Raw genomic sequence first — 18,113 nt, forward strand, 5'->3', positions numbered from 1 at the left:
AGAGCTGGACTGAGGGACTGGGGGGTGCGACCGTCCGGTGCTGTGTGCCCCAAATGCGGGGCTGCAGTGGCACCAGCAGCGAGCGGTGCCCAGGCTATGCCAGCGTGGCTGCGAACGGGGATGCACTGAGTTGTGTCAGCAGGCAGACGGTTGGGCGCTGTGCCCACATGTGATGAGCTGTCAGGTCTCAGCTCCAGGCCTGGCGCACGTCAGGGACCATCCACACCTGTAACGCTGCTCCTTCCAGCTCCCTTTATCCAGACACAGCTTTTCTTCTGCCAGGTCCTATCCCCCCGCGCCAGCACCTGCAGCCTTCTATTTCTCTTTCGCAGCAAAGCCACTTGCAGCTGTACCGTGCCCGCCTGCGCTGTCCCCGTCTCCTCCGAGCATCCCTTGTCGATGCAGCGGGCTGAGAGCCATCGGGTGGCTTTTGGCACGCAACGGCTACCGAGGAAGCTTGATATTAATATCTCGTAATTGTGCCTCACAGCCCAGAACGGAGGTGCCCCTTGGCAGCCCCCCCGGGCTGGCTGGGCAAGCAGGGGTGCTCACAGCCTGGATTAGGCTTTTCACGTGCAGTGGGATCGCGTTTGCCATTCTGCCCTGCCAAGTTTTCCGGAAACGAACGCCGCGAGGCCTCCCTGCCAGCCCATCTTCGTTTGTTTGCTCTCCTAACGAGGCTGACTAATTATTTTCGGGAGGCCAGGGGAGATGCCCTAACGGTCTAAACAAGGAGGCTGTGTTTGCACAGGAGGTTTTGTTCAGAGGTGCCTTGTGCCAGCACACGGCGGGGGCACCCGGGGATTTATCCCCCATGCTGGGGAGCAGCTGAGGACGGGCGCAGACTCCAAACCGCGGCAGTTACCCAGAGGCTGTGCCTGGCTTTGCTGTGCTTTAACCGCCCCCCCCAGCAAGGAAAGGGTTAAAGCCCAGCTAGTGTAGGTGCTTCTGGGACTGGGAGCACTGGTGGGTGTGGGAAGGGCTGGCTGGGATTAATTGGGTGATGGGGAGAAACTGTTGGGGTTTTTTGGTGCCAGCGGTGTTGGAGAGAGGTGTTCCTTGTCGGGGTGCAGGGTTAGGGGCTGGGGGTGCTCTGTGGTAGGTTTGGGGGTACTGTGGGGTGGGAGACCCCCCTGAGCTTGCAGTGAGTGTGAGGCTGGGGGTGCCAAGCCGGGGAGGGGGGGGAACGACGGGCTGCAAGTGAGTGCATGCAAGCCTCCAGCCCTGGCTGTGAGACAGGAGAGGGACCAGCCACTGGCACAGCTCTCGGCTGAGCCCCATGGGGCAGAGGTGCCATCTGGCTGCCCCCCCTGCCCTGCTGCAATGTCGGGGGGGTCCTTGCCCACCCTGGGACTGTGCTGGGCTGAGCCCAGGTTTGTAGGGACATGGTGGGGCAGAGGGATGCACAGGAGGGTCCCACTGTCCCATCTGTGGGGATGTGGGATGGGTGGTCCCTAATCTCCCCCAGTCCCTGTGTCTGGGAGGAGCGGGGCTGATGCCAGTGAGATGTTGGGGGCCAGAGGAGGTGCTCAGCCTGGGGCAGGATTTGGCCCTCGGTGCGCAGCTTCACCTGGAGCCGGCCCTTGGCCGCAGCCGCTCCCTGGGTCCCACTGCGGGGGGAGTTGAGCAAGAGTGGAGCATCCCTCCGGAGCGGCCATGAGCTCAGCGCTCCGCTTCAAGGGGAGCCAGGAAAAGCCCCGCTGCCTCCGGCCAGCGCTCCCAGCCAAGGGCTGCCTTTCCCGGCCAAGGGCTGCCTTTCCCAACCCTTGTCCCGGCTCCAGCTTTGTCCACACTTTGTGTGGCTGTTTGCTCCCTGTTCCTGGCAGGGGGGCTGTGCTGGGAAGTCCCCCAGACCCCCTTGTGTCCCCCCACCCAGCCCAATTGCAGACCCCTTTTCCAGGGAGGGCCCTTTGCCTAGCAGAGGGGGGGGGTTTGCTTCCTTGGGGTCCCTTTCGCAGCTGGTTCTCCTCCCCCCCCCGCTGTGGGTTTGGCAGGGTTTCCCCGCAAGCGCTCAGCTGCGAGCCCCCGTGTCCTCTCCTAACCCCCGGCTCCCCCCGACAAAGCGGGGGGCTCGCTGAGCCTGGGCTGGGGGGGTTGTCAGGGTCTGGGAGGGGGCCCGGGCAGTGTTTCTGACAATCCTGTGGGCTGCAGGACCTGCTTCCCAATCCTCGCATCCCCATCCTGGCTTCCTCCAGCTCCCACCCACCTCCCTGCAGCGCCGCTGGCTCCAAAAGTCCTGTTTTCCCTCCCTCTCTCCCAGAAGTTGAATGCTGGAGGAGCAGGTCTGCAGCTGCGGGCGGCTGGGCGTCCCCCAACCAGGGTCCCTGCTCTGTCCCCACCACGTGTGGCCCCTTGGACCCTGTGTCCCTCCCCGGTGCGGGGACGGTGCCTGGGGGGGTCTGAGGGAAGGAGCAGGGAGAGGATAAAAGAGGTGTCCCCAGCACCTAAGGGTGTCCCCCACGATGCCACCCCATGGAGGGGTGTTTGTGAGTCTCTGGCTGCTGCTGGCCCCCAGTTTCGCCGAGCCCCCTCCTGGCACAGGGGGGGCCACCCTAGCCTTCGTCTTCGACGTCACCGGCTCCATGTACGACGACCTGGTGCAGGTGATGGATGGGGCCTCGCGCATCCTGGAGCGGACGCTCAGCAGGAGCACGAAACCCATCAGCAACTACGCGCTGGTCCCCTTCCACGACCCAGGTACGGCTGGGACGGGGTGAGGGCACGCGTCCCGCCGGGGGACGGGGCTGCGGGGAGCTGGGTTGCAGCTCTGGCCGGGTTTGGGGCTGAAGCATGCGCTTCCCAAAGTGCCCGCGCTGTCCTTTTTCCCAGTTTTTAATGCTCCGGTGACGGCTGCGGTGGGGATGGCAGCACGGGATGAGCCGCAGCTCGAGGGCAAGGTGCTGGGCAGGGGCTCCCATCCCTAAGCCACCCTGCAGACACAGGGCCACCCGTTTCTCTCCGGATTAATCCCAGTGCTGCTGGCACCCACTTGTGGGTGGCTCTTCTACTTCCAGCCTGTTCCGATCTCCCTGCTCTAGTCATGGGGGAGCATTTCTGTCCAAGTCCACAATGTGCTTCCAGGTCGCCTCAATAAAAAGCACCACTCGCTAAGAGGTTTTGGTAATTTACTGCAATACCAGAATCGTTTCTTTTTGTCCCAGTCTTTGCCTCGGGATTTTTATGCACACCCATAAATAGCAGCTGCTCTCCAAAAGAGCCCTGACCCCCCTACAAGGAGAGCGAGACCAAGGCTTTATTTTCAGCAGAAAAGCCGAGTTTGAATGAAAATTGCTGGAGTCAGACAGGGAAGGAGGCAGAGCCAGTAAATGGGTTTCTGCATCGCTTTGCAGTAGAAAAGGGTGCTGGGTTTGCAGCTCACCCTGACTGGGACCTCCTGGTGTGTTGGGGAAAGCTTTCCTGGGGCAGGCACGGGGCCGGTCTGCCCAAATCCACGTCTCGCTCGGTGCCAAGCCAGGGTAGATGCTTAACCCTGAGTCTCACAGGTCCCGTAAGGGTGTTTCAGGCAGGGTGGGCGGTTGGGAGCACCCGCAGCGTGGCATCGAAGGAGGCTGGTGCCGGTGGTCAGGGAGGCTGAGGCGACGGTGTCGGTGTGCTTGCAGAGGTGGGACCCGCCACCCTCACTGCGGACCCCCGGCTCTTCCAGCGGCGCCTGCGAGAGCTCCACGTCCAGGTAGGCGTCCTCAGCCCCGCGGCGCTGCTCCATGGCTGCCTTGGCATTTGGCACTTGGTGGGAAGCCCGGCCCTGCGTTCCTGTGTGGTGGTGTGTCGTGGGATCAATCCCTGCTCCCCTCCGGGACTGGCATCCCCCGGGAGTGTGGCAGGGGCTCAGGGCTGAACTGCGCTTGCTGGAGGCTGACCACAGCGGGGTGGGAGCGGGGAGAGGCTGGGTAACGCTGGTGCTGTGCCCCGGGCTCCTGCGATGGGGCAAAGCGCTCTTAGTTCACAGCTCTTGTCCCAAAGTGGGAATGTTTTCCCCTGAGAGAGTTTGCACAAACTCTCTGTGGAACCAAAAATCTCTTCTTCTAGAAGTGCTGTCTGAAAACTGTTTGAGTTTTTTTATTTTTAAAAAAAAATTATTTCAGCTGAAATGCTCTCCAGGAGTTTAATAATGCTTTATCCATCCCCGCTCCTGCCCTGCCTCCTGTGCATTGCTAAATCCCTGTGGCGTTTCCCTTTGGATGCAGCTGAGTTTTGGTGGGAGGTGTAAAGCTGCGGCTTTACAAAGCCCCGTGGAAGTGGGAGCTGGTCGTCTCTGTGCCTCTGCGCTCGCCTGGGGTGGCTGGTTCTCCTGCCGTGTCGGGGGTGACGGGCTGGGGTGGGCATGAATGTGCCCACTAAAGGTGTTTGTGGGAAGCCAGGGGCTTCTGAGTCTGGATCCCCAAATGGGTGGTTTAATCATCATTAGCGGTGAGACAGGGATGGGTCCTTGTGATCCTGCGTGTCCCTGCGGTACCACCAAGCTGCTCAGGCTGCGCTTGGGCTGTGACTCCAGCAAACTAGTGCAATTTCTCCCCACGAGCCGACACTGGGTGGGATCCTGCTGGGAGCCCACCGGGGAAGGGCTGAGCACTGGTTGGCTTGGTGCCCGTGCCACGTCCCTCCCTGTGTGCCGCAGGGCGGAGGGGACTGCCCGGAGATGAGCGTGGGAGCCATCAGGCTGGCCGTGGAGGTCTCGCACCCCGGCTCCTTCATCTATGTCTTCTCGGATGCTCGGGCCAAGGACTATGAGCAGCAGGAGGATCTGCTGCGGCTGCTGCAGCACAAGCAGACCCAGGTGAGCAGTGCTGCCCGCCGGCCTCCTGCGACAGCCGGCTTGGGCAGATGCCGCAGCAGCACAACGGCAGCTCCTGGCAACGAGTCGCAGCAATAAACCCCCTTACGTTGCCTGTTAGCGGGATGAATTTTGCATTTCCTGGGCTGGCTCGATGTACCGGGGGCTGGTGGATGCCGTTTGCATCCCTTCCCTGGGACAGACGCCCCGTGGCTGCGCGTGATGCTACGGGGACGGTTGCTGTGGCAGGTGGTGTTCGTGCTGACGGGGGACTGCGGGGACAGGAGCCACCCCGGGTACCGCGTGTACGAGCGCATCGCCGCCACCAGCTCCGGGCAGATCTTCCACCTGGACAAGCAGCAGGTGACAGAGGTGAGCGGGGAGACCTGCAGGAGCAGGGACGGGGTGGCCGAGGTGCGTGTGGTCCAGCCCAGCTCGGCTGCTCTTATCTTCTCCCCTGGGTTAGCCCTTGTGCCCGAGGCACCTCCAAATTGCTCCGGGAGCCCCGCTTTAGCCTGAAGCAAAGCGAGGGCTGGAGAAGGCTGGTTTTTCTCGAGCTTGCTGCTGGGCTGCTTGCGTGATCTTTGGGGTGAGCTGACTCGCCTGCTGCCAGGGAGGGGAGGTGTCTGCTTGGGGCTGAGGCCGAAGATCGGGTGCTCCAGTTGCTGTCAGCACCCTGGGAATCAGGCGGGTGGCCCGGCTGCAGGGAGAGGAGCCTCTCTGCCTCTCCCTGTCCTTGAAGCTCTCGACTGGCACGAAATCTGGGAGACATGAAGAAGATCAAAGTGCTTTTCTGCTCATTACTGGGCAGCACCTCCCAGCAACAGCCCCTGCCCAACCTCCGGCAGTTATGTGTTTTAATGGTTTCTATTCCCACGAGCGAGCTGTGGGGTAATAACGCATCTGCTCCGAGCGGCTGAGCAGAAGCCACTTGGCAATAACAATGACACCAAATTACTCAACTCCTTTTGCACCTGCTCATAGCAAGAGGGGCTCAGCCAGGGCTGTCACCTCCTGCCCACACGCCCCGTGCCACCCTCGTGCTGGCACCCGCCAGACCCGGCTGGGCTGGCCCTTCACCCGGGCACTGTTTTGCAGCTGTGCCTGAGATTTTGGCCCAGTGCAATACAGCCCTGCTCCCGAAACGGCCGTGCCTGGTAGCGAGGAGGGATCTGTGTTAATCCTCCCCCATGTGCCCCCAGGTGCTGAAGTGGGTGGAAGAGGCCATTCAGGCCTCCAAAGTCCACTTACTGTCCACGGACCACGAGGATGGTGGGGAGCACACGTGGCCAGTCCCCTTTGACCCTAGCCTGAAGGAGGTCACCATCTCCCTGAGCGGCCCTGCCCCAGGGATCGAGGTCCGGGATCCGGCAGGTAGGAGCCCAGGAAAGGAGAACGGGTCGGGGGTGATGCTTTGCCTCCTGGAGAGCCATCATGTCGGGACAAATGGGAGGCTGTAGGCATGGGGATCACCAAACCCTGTGCTGAAAACTTAAATAAAAAAGCAATGACCTGCAAAGTCCTCGTTAAACACCAAGTGCCTCTGCTCTGCTGCCCTCCTGGGTTGGCTTTGCCTCTGGTTTTGGGAGGGTTTTCTCTGCTGCTGAGGCTGTGAGAGCTGTGTGATGGGCTCTGCACCATGGTGAGCCCCGAGGGAGGGGGCTCCTGGCTGGCTGCCGGGACCAGAGGCTGGACCCGGGTTGCCCATCCCAGAGGTTCACTCACTGTTGCAGGAAAGGTCCTCGAGAATGGCCAAGGTCTGAAAGAACTGCTCAGCATCCCCAACTCGGCCATGGTGGTGGCTGTGGAGCCCCATGAGCCAGGGACATGGTCGGTCACGGTAGGCTGGTAGCAGCCCCCGCACGTTGTCCCCTACCCGTCCCCTGATGGATATTTACCTGCCCAGGCTTTGCCAGGCATAGGCTTTTCCCCCGTCCACCTCCAGCCTGGCAGAGGATGCACGAGCGGGCTGGAAGGGGCTGGCTGCCACCTCCTCCCGTCCCCATCGCCTCTCCCTTCCCCTGCCCTCAGCACGTGCCTCTCGTTCCGCTTCCAGACCCAGAGCAGCGGCCGCCACTCGCTGAGGATCACCGGCATCAGCAACATTAATTTTCAAGCCAGCTTCTCCACCCAGCTGGACTTTGGTGCCAGCCAGCCTGGAGAGCGGCCAGTGCAGGGTGAGGCTGGTGCTGGCCCGGGGGCGTGGGTGCTGTGTCTGGGCTTCTTGCAGCTGGGAACGGGGCTGGGTTGTTTTCTCCCTTTTTCCTCTCCAGGTCTGCCCATCTCCGTGGTGGTGAACTGCACCGGTCTGAAGCCGCCTGGGCACTTGCAGGAGATCGAGCTCTTCAACACCTCTGGCCATGCCCTCCTCTCGCTGCCCGCGCGGCCCCTCTCCAACACCTCCTCGGGGCAGCTCTGGGTGGGCTCGCTGCTCCGCGTCCCCCCGGGTGACTTTTTGCTGAAGGTGAAGGGCGAAGACACCCAGGGCCACCCCCTGCACCGCCTCTCCGGGGTCACCTACACCAGCGTGGTCCCCGGTGAGTGGTCCCCACAGTCCCCAAGGGTGCTGAGAAGGGACCAAAGGCACCACTTCTGCTTTGGTTTCTGCTGGAGTATTTTTTTTTCTTTTTAATCCTGCTTCCCAGCGCAGCTCTTGGTGATCTCCCGAAGAGTATTATATGTGTGTGTGTCCCCAACTACTTCCAGGTCTACCCAAAGTGAACATCTCCAGCAAGATCCAGGCTTACAACCGTGAGCCACAGCTGATCTCCTGCTCTGCACGGAGCGAGATCCCTTTCCGCCTGCAGCTCAGCCGCGGTAGAATGAAGCTCGGGGAAGAGCAGCAATTCAGGTGAGCCTCTGGTTTGGCCCGGTGGGCTCCATGATGGATCCATGTGGGCAGTAACAGCCCCCTGAGCTGCGCTGCCTGGGGGGATGCGGTGTGCCGGCTGGGTGCCTGCAAGTTCTGAGCATCCCAAGGCAGCAGAGGAAAATCCCAAGGAACATTTCTATGGGAGGTGGGGGTGCACCCCTTTGCCTGACTCGGATGGAAAAAAAGTCCCAGGGATTTGGAGCAGGGTGGTAGCATGGCAGCCCCAGGGTTGGGCTGACCCCGTAGCCTCTCCCTTTTCACAGGAGTTTGGGGAACATCAGCTGGTTGATCCCCGTGGTGTCCAAGAGTGACGAAGGGTTTTATGAGTGCACAGCCACAAGCAAGTTCGGGGCGACGCGGGCTCACACCTACGTCTCTGTCTCAGGTGGGGACTGCTCGTGCCAAGCCTCGGTGCCTGTGAGTCTCCAGGTCTGTGTGTGGGCACAGGTTCATTTCACCCCGGCGTGCCGTGTTTGCAGAGCCGCCGCCGCGTCTCATAGCCCCAGGCAACATCACAGCTTCACCGGGCCAAGACGTGGTCATGTCCTGCCCGGTTTTGGGCGACGTGCCCTACAACCTGACGTGGAGCTGGGATGGGAAGGCGGCGCAACCGGGGGACGGCCGGACCAGGCTGCTGCGGAACGGCTCGCTGGAGATCAGCCGCGTGCAGCCAGGGGACGGGGGTCCGTACGAGTGCGTGGCACGCAGCGCCCACGGCACTGCCACCGCCTCCCTCTGGCTCTTCGTCCGGGGTAGGCTCTGCCCCACGTGGGACCCTAGCCCGGGTGATGCCGTGCCCCGTGGGTGGGTGGTAGATGGCACCCGGGGTCTGAACCCTTCTCCAACCCTGTGCAGAGGCACCGTGGGTGAAGGTCGATGCCAGCCCCCAGCGTTTCAGCAGGGGCCAGGAGCTGTGGCTGAACTGCACGGCTGGGGGTCACCCCCCACCCCACACCACCTGGAAGCGCTGGGGCTGGGTGCTGGAGCAGGACAAGAGGTAACCTGGGGGGGACGTGGGTGCCTTCGTCCTCCCTGTGCCACCCCTGCAGGGATGTGTAAGGTGATGGAGAGGGGCTTGGGGTTGCCCATAGGTCTGGAAAGAGGAAGGCATTGCAATATCCCCAACCTGTGCACCTGAGATGGTTGGCATGCTGCTAGCCTTAATTTCATATATTTATTTTTAAGCCATTCTGCCTTATCCAGGTCACCATCCCCACCGAGGGGAACTCAAGGTTCTTTGCACGCCCATTGTGTGCTCAAGTCTCAAAATACTCCTTGTGCTTCCCCTTAATTTCTTCTGCTTTTTGGCTTCCGCCTCCTTGCCTGTGTCAGGCTGGGAGTGCTGGAGTGGGCTTTGGGGAAAGTGTTTTTTGCTTTGGAGATGAAAAAGCCCAATTCTCAATGCTTTTCCCTGGTTCAAAGTAACATCCTTCCCTGCAGCAGCTGATGGAGCCGGCTTTAAGTGCTAACCCACATCTGTCAAATGCCCAGCACTTAGCACGTGTGCAGGATGGCCTTAAGCCTGCTCATTTATTTCAGCACATTTTTTCGTCGGCTCTGTTTTTACAGGGCTCGTTTCTCCCTCTCTCCCCATTTGCCGCAGGGTTTTCACAGATGCTCAGGGTACCCTGCACATCAGGGCTGCCATCCCAGAGGATGCGGGGAATTACAGCTGCTACGCCAGCAGCGCGCTGGGTTGGGATGAGCAAGTCATCACCCTGGAGTTCACCGGTACCTGCTCCCCGCCGGCCGGCCGCATCCCGGGAAGGGCTCGGGCTCAGAGCTGCCGCAGGAGGGATTTATTATCCCTCCTTTCAGTCCCTTGGCTGCTGGCTCACACCTTGCAGCACACGAGGGATTGGGCTGTCTGTGATGGAGGGTGTTGGGGGGCAGCTCCCAGGGCCCCGGGGTCCCCTTAGGGTGAACGGCATCACAACCAGCACTGCAGGGAGTCACCAAAGCTGTCCCTCTCCCCGCGGCACAGAGCCTCCCGCAATCCTGGCAGTGACGCCCAGCCTGAAGGCACTCGTGGGAGAAGACGTGACCCTGGAGTGCTGGGTTTTGGGGGTCCCCCCACCCTACGTCACGTGGTACAAAGGTGAGACCGGGATGGACCTGGGGAGCAAACCCTCTCCGTGCACTGGGGGCTCTCCACCACCCTGCAGGGACATCGCATGTGGGGTCCCCTGGACCAACAGCGGGAGGGACCCCCAGAGGCACTCAGGGTGCTGATGTGGGGGGTTTCTCGGGGCAGGCGAGCAGGCGGTGGCCACGTTCCCACCCGGCACCCAGCGCGCCGTCCTGCGGCTGCAGGCGCTGCGGGAGGAGGATGCGGGGCAATACGTCTGCGAGGCTCTCGGTGAGGCTGGCGTCGCCTTCGACGGCACTGTGCTGGACGTGGGGTGTAAGTCTTTGCCTCTCCTTTTGGGTGCCACCGAGCACTCGAGCCTATCTCCACCGCTGTCCCTTCCAGGCTCAGCTCCTGCTTGCTGCTTCCCAAGGTTCCTCTTGCCCCCAGCTCCCGTGTTCCCCAGCATGGGGGTGTCAGTGCTCAGTACAAGTGGGCTGAAGCCTGGTGGGGTTTCCCAGGGTTAGGAGGGAAGAGGCTCAAGAAGTGGCAGAAGACTGGTGCAGATGCTATTGTATGGGACGTGACAGCTTGGGGCAAGACTGGGGATGCAAAGTGCAATTAGTGGGATTAGGTGGAGGTGGGGGCTGGCTTCTGTGTGTCTGAAAACCCAGGTACCCCAACTGATGTTCAGGTCTTCCCACCATAGGCAGAAGGGATGGAAGAGCCTATGGAGGAGGAGGAGAGGAGGTTCTGAGTTGGGAGCAGTAAAGCTTGAAGCAGTTAAAGGTGGAAAAATGCAGGAGGTTTTGCTGAGCCAGGGGGGTGTTGAGTATAACTGGAAGGGATGGAAACTGCAACGGCTATAACAGCTTTGGAAAAACACCAAACGCTTTAAGTCAGTCTCATAACCTTTCAAGGCACCTGGCTTGTGGGTTTTGCAGCCCTGTCTCTTCTCCAGGCTCGGCTACGTGCAGAGCCTGCTGTGGGGAAGCCGGGGTATCAGACCTGCCTGAGACCCTTCTCCTCTGCTCTCTCCTCCAGCTGCCCCTCACTTTCCTGAGCCCCTGGGGGACACGGCGGTCGAGGTCGGGGAGAGCGTGAGCCTGCTGTGCCGCGTCGAGGGCTCTCCCCCACCACGGGTTACCTGGTCCCGGCAGGACGGGAAGCCCGTGACGGGCTGGCATGGGCCGCGTGGTGTTTCCAGTGAGCTGGAGACTGCCGAGCTCTTCATCGACAGTAAGAGAGCTGAGCGTGCAAGCGTGTGTTGGCGTGGTGGAGAGCACGTGCGGGCGTCCCACCTGGGTGCATGCTTACGCAGTGTCACCCTTGGGTGCTCTCCCCTGTCTGCTGCAGGCCGGTGTCCCAGCAGTGGGATTAGCCCCCATGCCCACCTTTTTGCAGCAGTAAAGCATTGACAGAGTGGGTTTAGTTGCACTTTTTACTTGTGGAAACTTGGCTGTGCTGTAACAGCCTGCAAGCCTCCAGTGCTGCAGGGTCTCTCACCCACTGGGGCTGGGGTAGGGGGGCTGGATGGTGTCACCCCATCCTGCAGCCTGCTTGGGGCTCTCCAGCCCCACCAGGCTCAGGATTCTCCCTGCCGGGCTCCAGGTGCCTCGCTGGATGACCAAGGCATCTATATCTGTGAAGCCCAGAATGAGTTTGGGAAAATCCAAGCGGAGGTCAAGCTCACGGTCACCGGACACGGTTTGCTTTTACGTGCTTTTGTTGGTGTATTGATCCCGGCCGCTGCCAGCGCTGGCCGTGCTGGTGGTGAGCAAGTGCCAGACTCGTGCAGCCACGTCTGCTCCTGAGCCGGCTGTGGTGAATGCTCGGCACCCCCCCCCCCAGTGCAGGGCTTGGATAATGCCCTTCCACATCTTTGGCTTAATGTACTGACACGCGCTTGAACCCAAATTGTAGACGAATATCCCCAAATTCTTGGGGGAGCTGAATATCGGAGCCGGCTTGTGCCGAGCCAAGGTCTGGACCTTGGAATAAAGGCAGTCCAGATCTGTTCTGAGCGTTCCTGGCCAGTTTATCTCCAATTAATATTGTTTCCCTTTCTCCTCTTTCAAGCAGCCCCAGAAATAGCTCTTGCATCCCCTGTGGTCCGTGCGCTCTCAGGCCAGCCTGTGTCGCTGCCCTGCGTGATCCTGGCCGGGAGGCCGTTCCCAGCCCGCCGCTGGCTGAAGGACGGGCAGCCGGTGAGGCTTCCGCGCCCGCTGGGATGGTGGGTGGGCAGGCAGCCACGAGCATGGCCCTGGGGCAGGGGCTTTGGTGCAGGATGGGTGCTCCAGCCTCCCAGGGCCAAAGCTGTTGGTGAAAGATGCCAGGGGAGCATTTGGGTTGGGAGGGTAACATGGGTTTATCACCACGTCAGGATGTTTCTACTGCTCAAGGATCAGTTTCTCAATATGCCCCAAAGACACGGCGATACGGTAATGTTTGACCCCTCCGTCTGTCCTGCTTTCTGCTCTCTGCCCGTGCCCAGGTAGCCCTGAGCAGCCGCTACTCCGTCCGGGCTGACGGGAGCCTGCACGTGGACCAGGCATCGCAGGGGGACGCGGGGAGGTACACCTGCGAGGTGACCAACACCCTCGGCTCACACAGTCAGGACGTGTCCCTGGTCATCCATGGTGAGTGGCAGGGTACCAGGCGTCCCAGCTCTGCGGTGAAGAGGGATGGGTGCCCTCTGCGCTGCTTAAGCAGCAAAGCGCCGCTCTCTCTGGTGGACACAGCCCTGGCTGCGCAGGATGAGGTGCTTCTCTTTCTTCCCAGTTCCTCCCAGCATTGAGCTTGGCCCTGTCCTCGTCACCGCCACCGAGGGAGTGGGCATCGCCCTGAGGTGCAATGCCACTGGTGTGCCCCCCCCTACTGTCACCTGGGCAAAGGTAGGCGGCAGGAGGAGGCAGGCTGACGTCCTCCTCCCAGCCAGGCTGTGGGTCACCCTCGGGTGTGGGGTAACGTGTTTGGAGGAGATGTAGCTCTCCAGTGTGGCTGTGGCTGCCCGAGGAGGTGGCACCAAATGCCCTGGGAAGCCGGGACTGGAGGTAGCTTGCTCTGATGGATCCGGAGCTGCCTTCTTGCCCTTGGGATGCTCAGCTCATGGGAAAGTCTCTGCTGTCTTCCTTCCTCCCTTCCCTTTCCTCTGCAGGGCACAGAGCCCATCTCGCTGAGCCCGCGCTACCACCTTGACCCAGATGGGACCCTCCTGATCCCTTTGCCCTCCCCTGGGGACGCTGGGACCTACTTCTGCACAGCTACCAACGTGGCAGGCTTCTCCAGCCGGGAGATGCAGCTCTCTGTCAGCAGTGAGTGCCCAGGACAGGTCCTGGCGCCAGCTCCTTGTAAAATGCCTCCAGAGGGTGGTTGGCAGGGAAAGCGTGACCTGGGGACTCGCCTAGCTTCCTTGGGCCACTTAGCCAGGTGCCAGATGGGTTTTGCGGATGGGAAGAGCAGCAACGAGGGCTGTGGGGCACCTGAAGCGTTCCTACACCAGCCGTGCTCCCTCTCCATCCAGCGAAGCCCAGGATCAGTGTGAACGGATCACAGGCATCAGACCCCGTAACCATCCTGGCTGTGCTTGGGCAGGAGACCACCCTGCCCTGCGAGGTCCAAGGCTACCCCCCTCCCTTGGTGGTGTGGACCCAGGAGTCCCAGCCGCTGCCACTCGCCACCGCAAGGTAAGGAGGGCTGTGGGTGCCGGGGCCGTGCTCTCTTGGTGCTGTGTGTCTCGCCGGAGGGATGCTGAGTCCGTGAAGGGCAGCAGCGGTGGGGAGATATGAAGGGCATCCCTGGTGCTGAGCAGCTGATGCTCAATGCTCTGGCAGGAGCAGAGACAGCTGAGCAGCACAGCATTAGTGTTGCTCTTTGAAGAGAGCAGAGCAAGAATCACCAGGTTTTTTTCCATCATACAAACATCTGCTGGGATGGAGCAGCTGCTCCTGACCCTTTGCACACTCACCCCGGACACAGGTTGGGGTTGGGAAGAGAAGGCGGCTCCAGCACAGCTCCCCAGTCCCGCTCGCCCATCTGCCTTCATGCACATTCCTGCCTCGTGCCGTCACGGTGCTGGAGGCGGCGAGGCCAAGGACGGGCCTGGGGATGGTGGATCCCTGTGGGAGGTGTTGGACCAGGGCTCGACGCTGCTCCACACCCAGGTGGCTGCAGGGCACCGAGGGGGAGTTTTGAGGTCTGGAGGAGGAGGAGAGCAGCGTGGAGATGACAGGCAGCCAGGGAGGCTGCGGGTGCTGCAGCCTCCCCTGCCTCTCGCAACCCACGTGTTGGGGTGACTTCATGGGCTTTAGGCATCGAAATGCTCCTGGGTCAAAGTTTGGCAGAAACGCAGCTGTGAGCCCGGCGGTGGCTTTGTCTGCATTGGAATGTGGGTTTAAAGGCCAGTTCTGTTCCAGTGGGTGACTTCTGGAGTGCCAAATTCATTTGTTGATGGTGTTGAGGCTGATGGCAGCGACGGGACAGTCATTTAATGCCATTTGATGAGAGAAGATAACCTGGAGAGTGGCTGGATATGTGTTTAGCAAGTGCGTTGGTCTTCCCCTTTGGAAGCAGGACCTGTTTATTCAGCACTTTAACACCATGCTGGAAGGGGCTCCCTAAAATTATGGGCCCTGATCTTGGGGTCAGTCACTTCTTTCCCTGCACCTGAGGATTGCTGTGGCCTGGGGAAGCAGGAAGGCATCTTGGGTTTGCTCTTCTTGAGGGACTGTGTTGCCTTGTCGTTCTTGTCTGGTTTCCCATGCCTGCTCCTGGTTGACCTGTGCTGCTCTCCACATCTCAGCTGGCTTGTCCTCATGTGCCTGGGTGATTTATGGGAGCGCACGGGGCGGAATTTGAGGCCGTGGGCTGAGATGATGTTATGTCTGTGGAGCACAGACGGTGCTGGGAGCGAGAGCACAGCCAGCTCCAGCTGCAGGGGCCATGCTCCGCAGGGAGCCCCGTCCCCCCGGGTGGGTGGCTCACACTGCTGCCTCGTGCTGAGCTCACCCAGGAGCTGAGCAAAGGGATTTTTGCACCCGTGGACAGCTCTGCTGCCCTCCTTGTGCAGGAGGTGGCCCTGGGGACCTGTCTCAAGGCAACGGTGAGCTCTCAGCCCTTAGCTCCTGCCCAGAGGTAGGTGACGGAGGACATGGCTGTTCCTCCCATCCAGCTCTTCTGTTCCCTCTCCCCTAAGGTACAGCGTCCTCCCTTCGGGGTCCCTCCGGCTGGTTGAGCCCCAGGTGACGGACACCGGCCTCTACACCTGCACGGCCACGAACGCCGCGGGCAACGCCTCGCTCAGCTACAGCCTGCACGTCCAAGGTTCGTGTCCGCTGGTTAAAATGCTCCTCCCGTGGGCTGTGGGTCTTCATGTACCGCCGGGGTCCTGCACCCTCCAAGCCCTTGGCTGCTGCCTGTGCCAGGGTCTGAGGGTGGCCCCAGCCTGAGGTCCCCTTTCCCCCCAGCACCCCCCCAGCTGCTGATCGGCGATGGGGAAAGCCACCTGACGGCTGTCGCCAACGACTCCCTGAGGATTCACTGTCGTGCCATGGGCATCCCCACACCCCAGATCCAGTGAGTACTGCAGAGTGGGGACGATCCTGCCCACGTCGCCCTGAGCTCCCTTAGGGGCTGCGTAACTCCCTGGGGGTGCTCTGCAGCCCAGCGTGCAAAGCTGTGGCAGAGATCGGGATGGGAGCTCGGGACAGGTGATGGAGACCCCAGCTTGGGGTGTCCCTTAGGATGGGAAGCATGAGTCCTGCTCCTTGCCCCTGGGATCCTGCTCTTCCTAGCAGTCTGGGCACTGCCAGCCCCTTTCCAGGTGACAAGGGGACAGTCCTCGCTGCCAGCACCCTACTGTTCACTCCTTCAGTGGCAGAAATGGGGGCCAGGAGGTGGTGGGACAGACTAAGGACTCGCTGCCCACCCCCCTCCTCGCAGGTGGCTGAAGGACGGGCACCCGCTGGGTGAACAGGATGGTGCGGTGGTGTCTGAGGACGGTGGGACCCTGCTGATCACTCGCGTGGGGTTCAGTCACGAAGGGGTCTATATCTGCAAGGGCAGCAGCCGGGCAGGGGTGGCCCAGGCGGAGGTGCAGGTTTCGGTGCAAGGTGAGTGCAGCATCTGGGGCAAGACCTGCTATCCATGCCGTGCGTCAGGGAGGACACGGCTAGCCAAAGGAGTGGGTGTTCTTGGCCCTGCTTTTTGGGAGGTGTAGGGTCACTGGCTTGATCCCTTGGGATCTTGCCCTTCGCTGGTCTCAACCTGAGTCTGAGAGCTGATGGCCACCAACACCACAGTAAACCATAGCATCCATCCTTGATGGGTGCTTCCCGGTGGAGGGTCTACTCCCAGTCCCTCTGACCAGAGCACCCCTCGGTCAGCATCTCAGGATGTGAGGCTGAAGGTGTTGGGTGAGAAACCAGGCACCGAGCGGAGACCCCTGCCCTGGGAAGGATGAATATCTCATCCCAGGGGGCAAGAAATCTGCGAGCTGACTTGAGGGACAGCAGTGGCACCGTGTAGTGATGTGGTGCCCTCCCAGAGTGGGGGGGTCCTGGCTGTTGCTCTCCCAGGACCTGGCGTGTGCCGAGAGCCCCCCGGTGCACCCAGCCATGCCTCTTGGCACCGCATCGTGCGGCTGCAGCCGGCTCAGGCTGCGTGGAGCCGACGACCATGCATGCTGGGTTGCAGTACCTCCCAACATCGAACCCAGTGCGGTGGACCTGGCCATTCTGGAGAACGGCACGGTGTCCCTGGAGTGCCTGGCCTCAGGGCTGCCTGCTCCCAGTGAGTCAGTCCTCTCCCTCGGCTCTTGCTCACACACCCCTGGGGCTTTCCCTGGGTCCCCTTGGTGAGCGAAGCGGCAGCATCACTCCTTACAGCTCAGCTCCCTGCTTCCCTCTAGACATTGCCTGGTATAAGGGGCATGAGCAGCTCTTGGCTGGGCCGAACTGGACCCTGTCCAGGGATGGGAAGCGCCTGGAGATCCAGCGTGCCCAGCTTTCCGATGCTGGCAGCTACCGCTGCGTGGTCTCCAACGTGGTTGGTGTCACCGAGCTCTGGTACAGTCTGCAGGTGATCGGTGAGTCCACGGTGGGAAGGACTGCAGGACCTCTCGTGCTTGTGTGGGTCCAATGGGGCCATCCCAGCCCTCGGGACATGTCACTGGAAGATGGCTTTAGCAGAGCCCCTGTCCTCTGACACGTTTGCAATTCTGGCCATGCAGTCCTCCATGTCTATCCCTAACAATGTCCCAGAAAACCACGGCCCTGTGGATGGGTATTGCCTGGTCCATGCCATGGAGTCTCCTACACACTCTGTCCCTTTTGCACCCTGGTGCTTCTGGTGACATTTCTCTGCTCCCCGCACCCTCCCCAGTACCTCCACAGATCACAGCTGGCCCCAGCCCCATCACGGTGATGATGAATGAGCCGGTGACACTGGAGTGCAATGCTACGGGGACACCAGCTCCAGTGCTGCTGTGGCTGAAGGATGGCAATCTGGTGTCCAGCATAGCAGCGGGTGGCCCGCAGGTGGGTGAGATGGCCCCTGTGGGAGTGGGGGGGTCACTGGGGACATCCCTCCAGGAAGATGTTCCTTTTCCTTCTTCTGGCTTTGAAAAAAAACCCAATTGCTGGAGCTGAGCAGATGCACCGTTGCCCAGACCTGCCCCTGCATTTGGTCCATGGGAGCGTGGACCTGCTCAGCCCTGCTCCGGGCTTTCTGGCCATGAGTGGCACGGGTGGGCAGAGGGTCCCCGGGATGTGACGAGGACGGGCTCAAGGCAGGCTTATGCCCACCCATCCCTGTTCCTGCTTGCCGGCTTGCAGCCCAGCTCTGGTTTCATGCTCATCTGGGCTCTTTCTGGGGGGAGCACAGATCCTCTCCGATGGGCACGTGCTGTCCCTGCCCACCGCTCACCTCCAGGACTCGGGGACATACACGTGTGTAGCCAGCAGCTCTGTGGGGGAGGACAGACGTGAGGCCACTCTCGAGGTGCGGTGTAAGTACCCTGCTGCATCCCCAGCCCCTGCCTGCCAGCGTGGCTGTGGGGCTGGAGGTGATGCTCGGGACTATGGGGCTGCTCCACTGTCCCCTTGCAAGCGTGCAGGGCTGTGGGGGACCAGCCCTAGGGAGGGGTACCAAAGGTGGGGGGGCTTGGGGAAGGTGTTGCCCTGTCGATCTGTTTTCCAGTGCCCCCCACCACCCTGGGCGAGGAGGAGAACATCACTGTCATCGTCAACCACCCGGTGACCCTGGAGTGCCTGGCCCCCGGGGTGCCGCCGCGGGGGTCCCGCTGGCTGAAAGATGGGAACTTACTCACACCAAAGCCGGGCATGCAGCTGTCTGCAGAGGGGACCATGTTCCAGGTGATGTTT

At 61.3% G+C, this 18,113-nt stretch overlaps 1 protein-coding gene across 1 annotated transcript in view; it reads left to right on the forward strand.

Annotated features, from left to right (window-relative positions):
* Positions 1-2,213: 2,213 nt before the first annotated feature.
* The window catches only part of HMCN2 (hemicentin 2), a 38,723-nt gene continuing 22,823 nt past the window's right edge, over positions 2,214-18,113 (forward strand). The window contains exons 1-30 of the mRNA XM_069770602.1: positions 2,214-2,697; positions 3,621-3,691; positions 4,637-4,795; positions 5,042-5,164; positions 5,995-6,166; positions 6,526-6,632; positions 6,849-6,969; positions 7,066-7,329; positions 7,499-7,643; positions 7,928-8,049; positions 8,144-8,416; positions 8,520-8,661; positions 9,268-9,395; positions 9,649-9,762; positions 9,919-10,068; positions 10,777-10,971; positions 11,344-11,439; positions 11,815-11,939; positions 12,227-12,371; positions 12,514-12,626; positions 12,890-13,046; positions 13,256-13,418; positions 14,927-15,054; positions 15,198-15,306; positions 15,673-15,842; positions 16,426-16,521; positions 16,640-16,816; positions 17,113-17,267; positions 17,614-17,737; positions 17,929-18,104. Of these exons, the coding sequence (XP_069626703.1) occupies positions 2,463-2,697; positions 3,621-3,691; positions 4,637-4,795; positions 5,042-5,164; positions 5,995-6,166; positions 6,526-6,632; positions 6,849-6,969; positions 7,066-7,329; positions 7,499-7,643; positions 7,928-8,049; positions 8,144-8,416; positions 8,520-8,661; positions 9,268-9,395; positions 9,649-9,762; positions 9,919-10,068; positions 10,777-10,971; positions 11,344-11,439; positions 11,815-11,939; positions 12,227-12,371; positions 12,514-12,626; positions 12,890-13,046; positions 13,256-13,418; positions 14,927-15,054; positions 15,198-15,306; positions 15,673-15,842; positions 16,426-16,521; positions 16,640-16,816; positions 17,113-17,267; positions 17,614-17,737; positions 17,929-18,104 (4,455 nt within the window). The 5' untranslated portion in view covers positions 2,214-2,462. The remainder of the gene's footprint in view (positions 2,698-3,620; positions 3,692-4,636; positions 4,796-5,041; positions 5,165-5,994; positions 6,167-6,525; positions 6,633-6,848; positions 6,970-7,065; positions 7,330-7,498; positions 7,644-7,927; positions 8,050-8,143; positions 8,417-8,519; positions 8,662-9,267; positions 9,396-9,648; positions 9,763-9,918; positions 10,069-10,776; positions 10,972-11,343; positions 11,440-11,814; positions 11,940-12,226; positions 12,372-12,513; positions 12,627-12,889; positions 13,047-13,255; positions 13,419-14,926; positions 15,055-15,197; positions 15,307-15,672; positions 15,843-16,425; positions 16,522-16,639; positions 16,817-17,112; positions 17,268-17,613; positions 17,738-17,928; positions 18,105-18,113) is intronic.

Source organism: Haliaeetus albicilla, chromosome 26, assembly GCF_947461875.1.
Source record: "Haliaeetus albicilla chromosome 26, bHalAlb1.1, whole genome shotgun sequence".
In the NCBI taxonomy this organism is placed as follows: Eukaryota; Metazoa; Chordata; class Aves; order Accipitriformes; family Accipitridae; genus Haliaeetus; species Haliaeetus albicilla.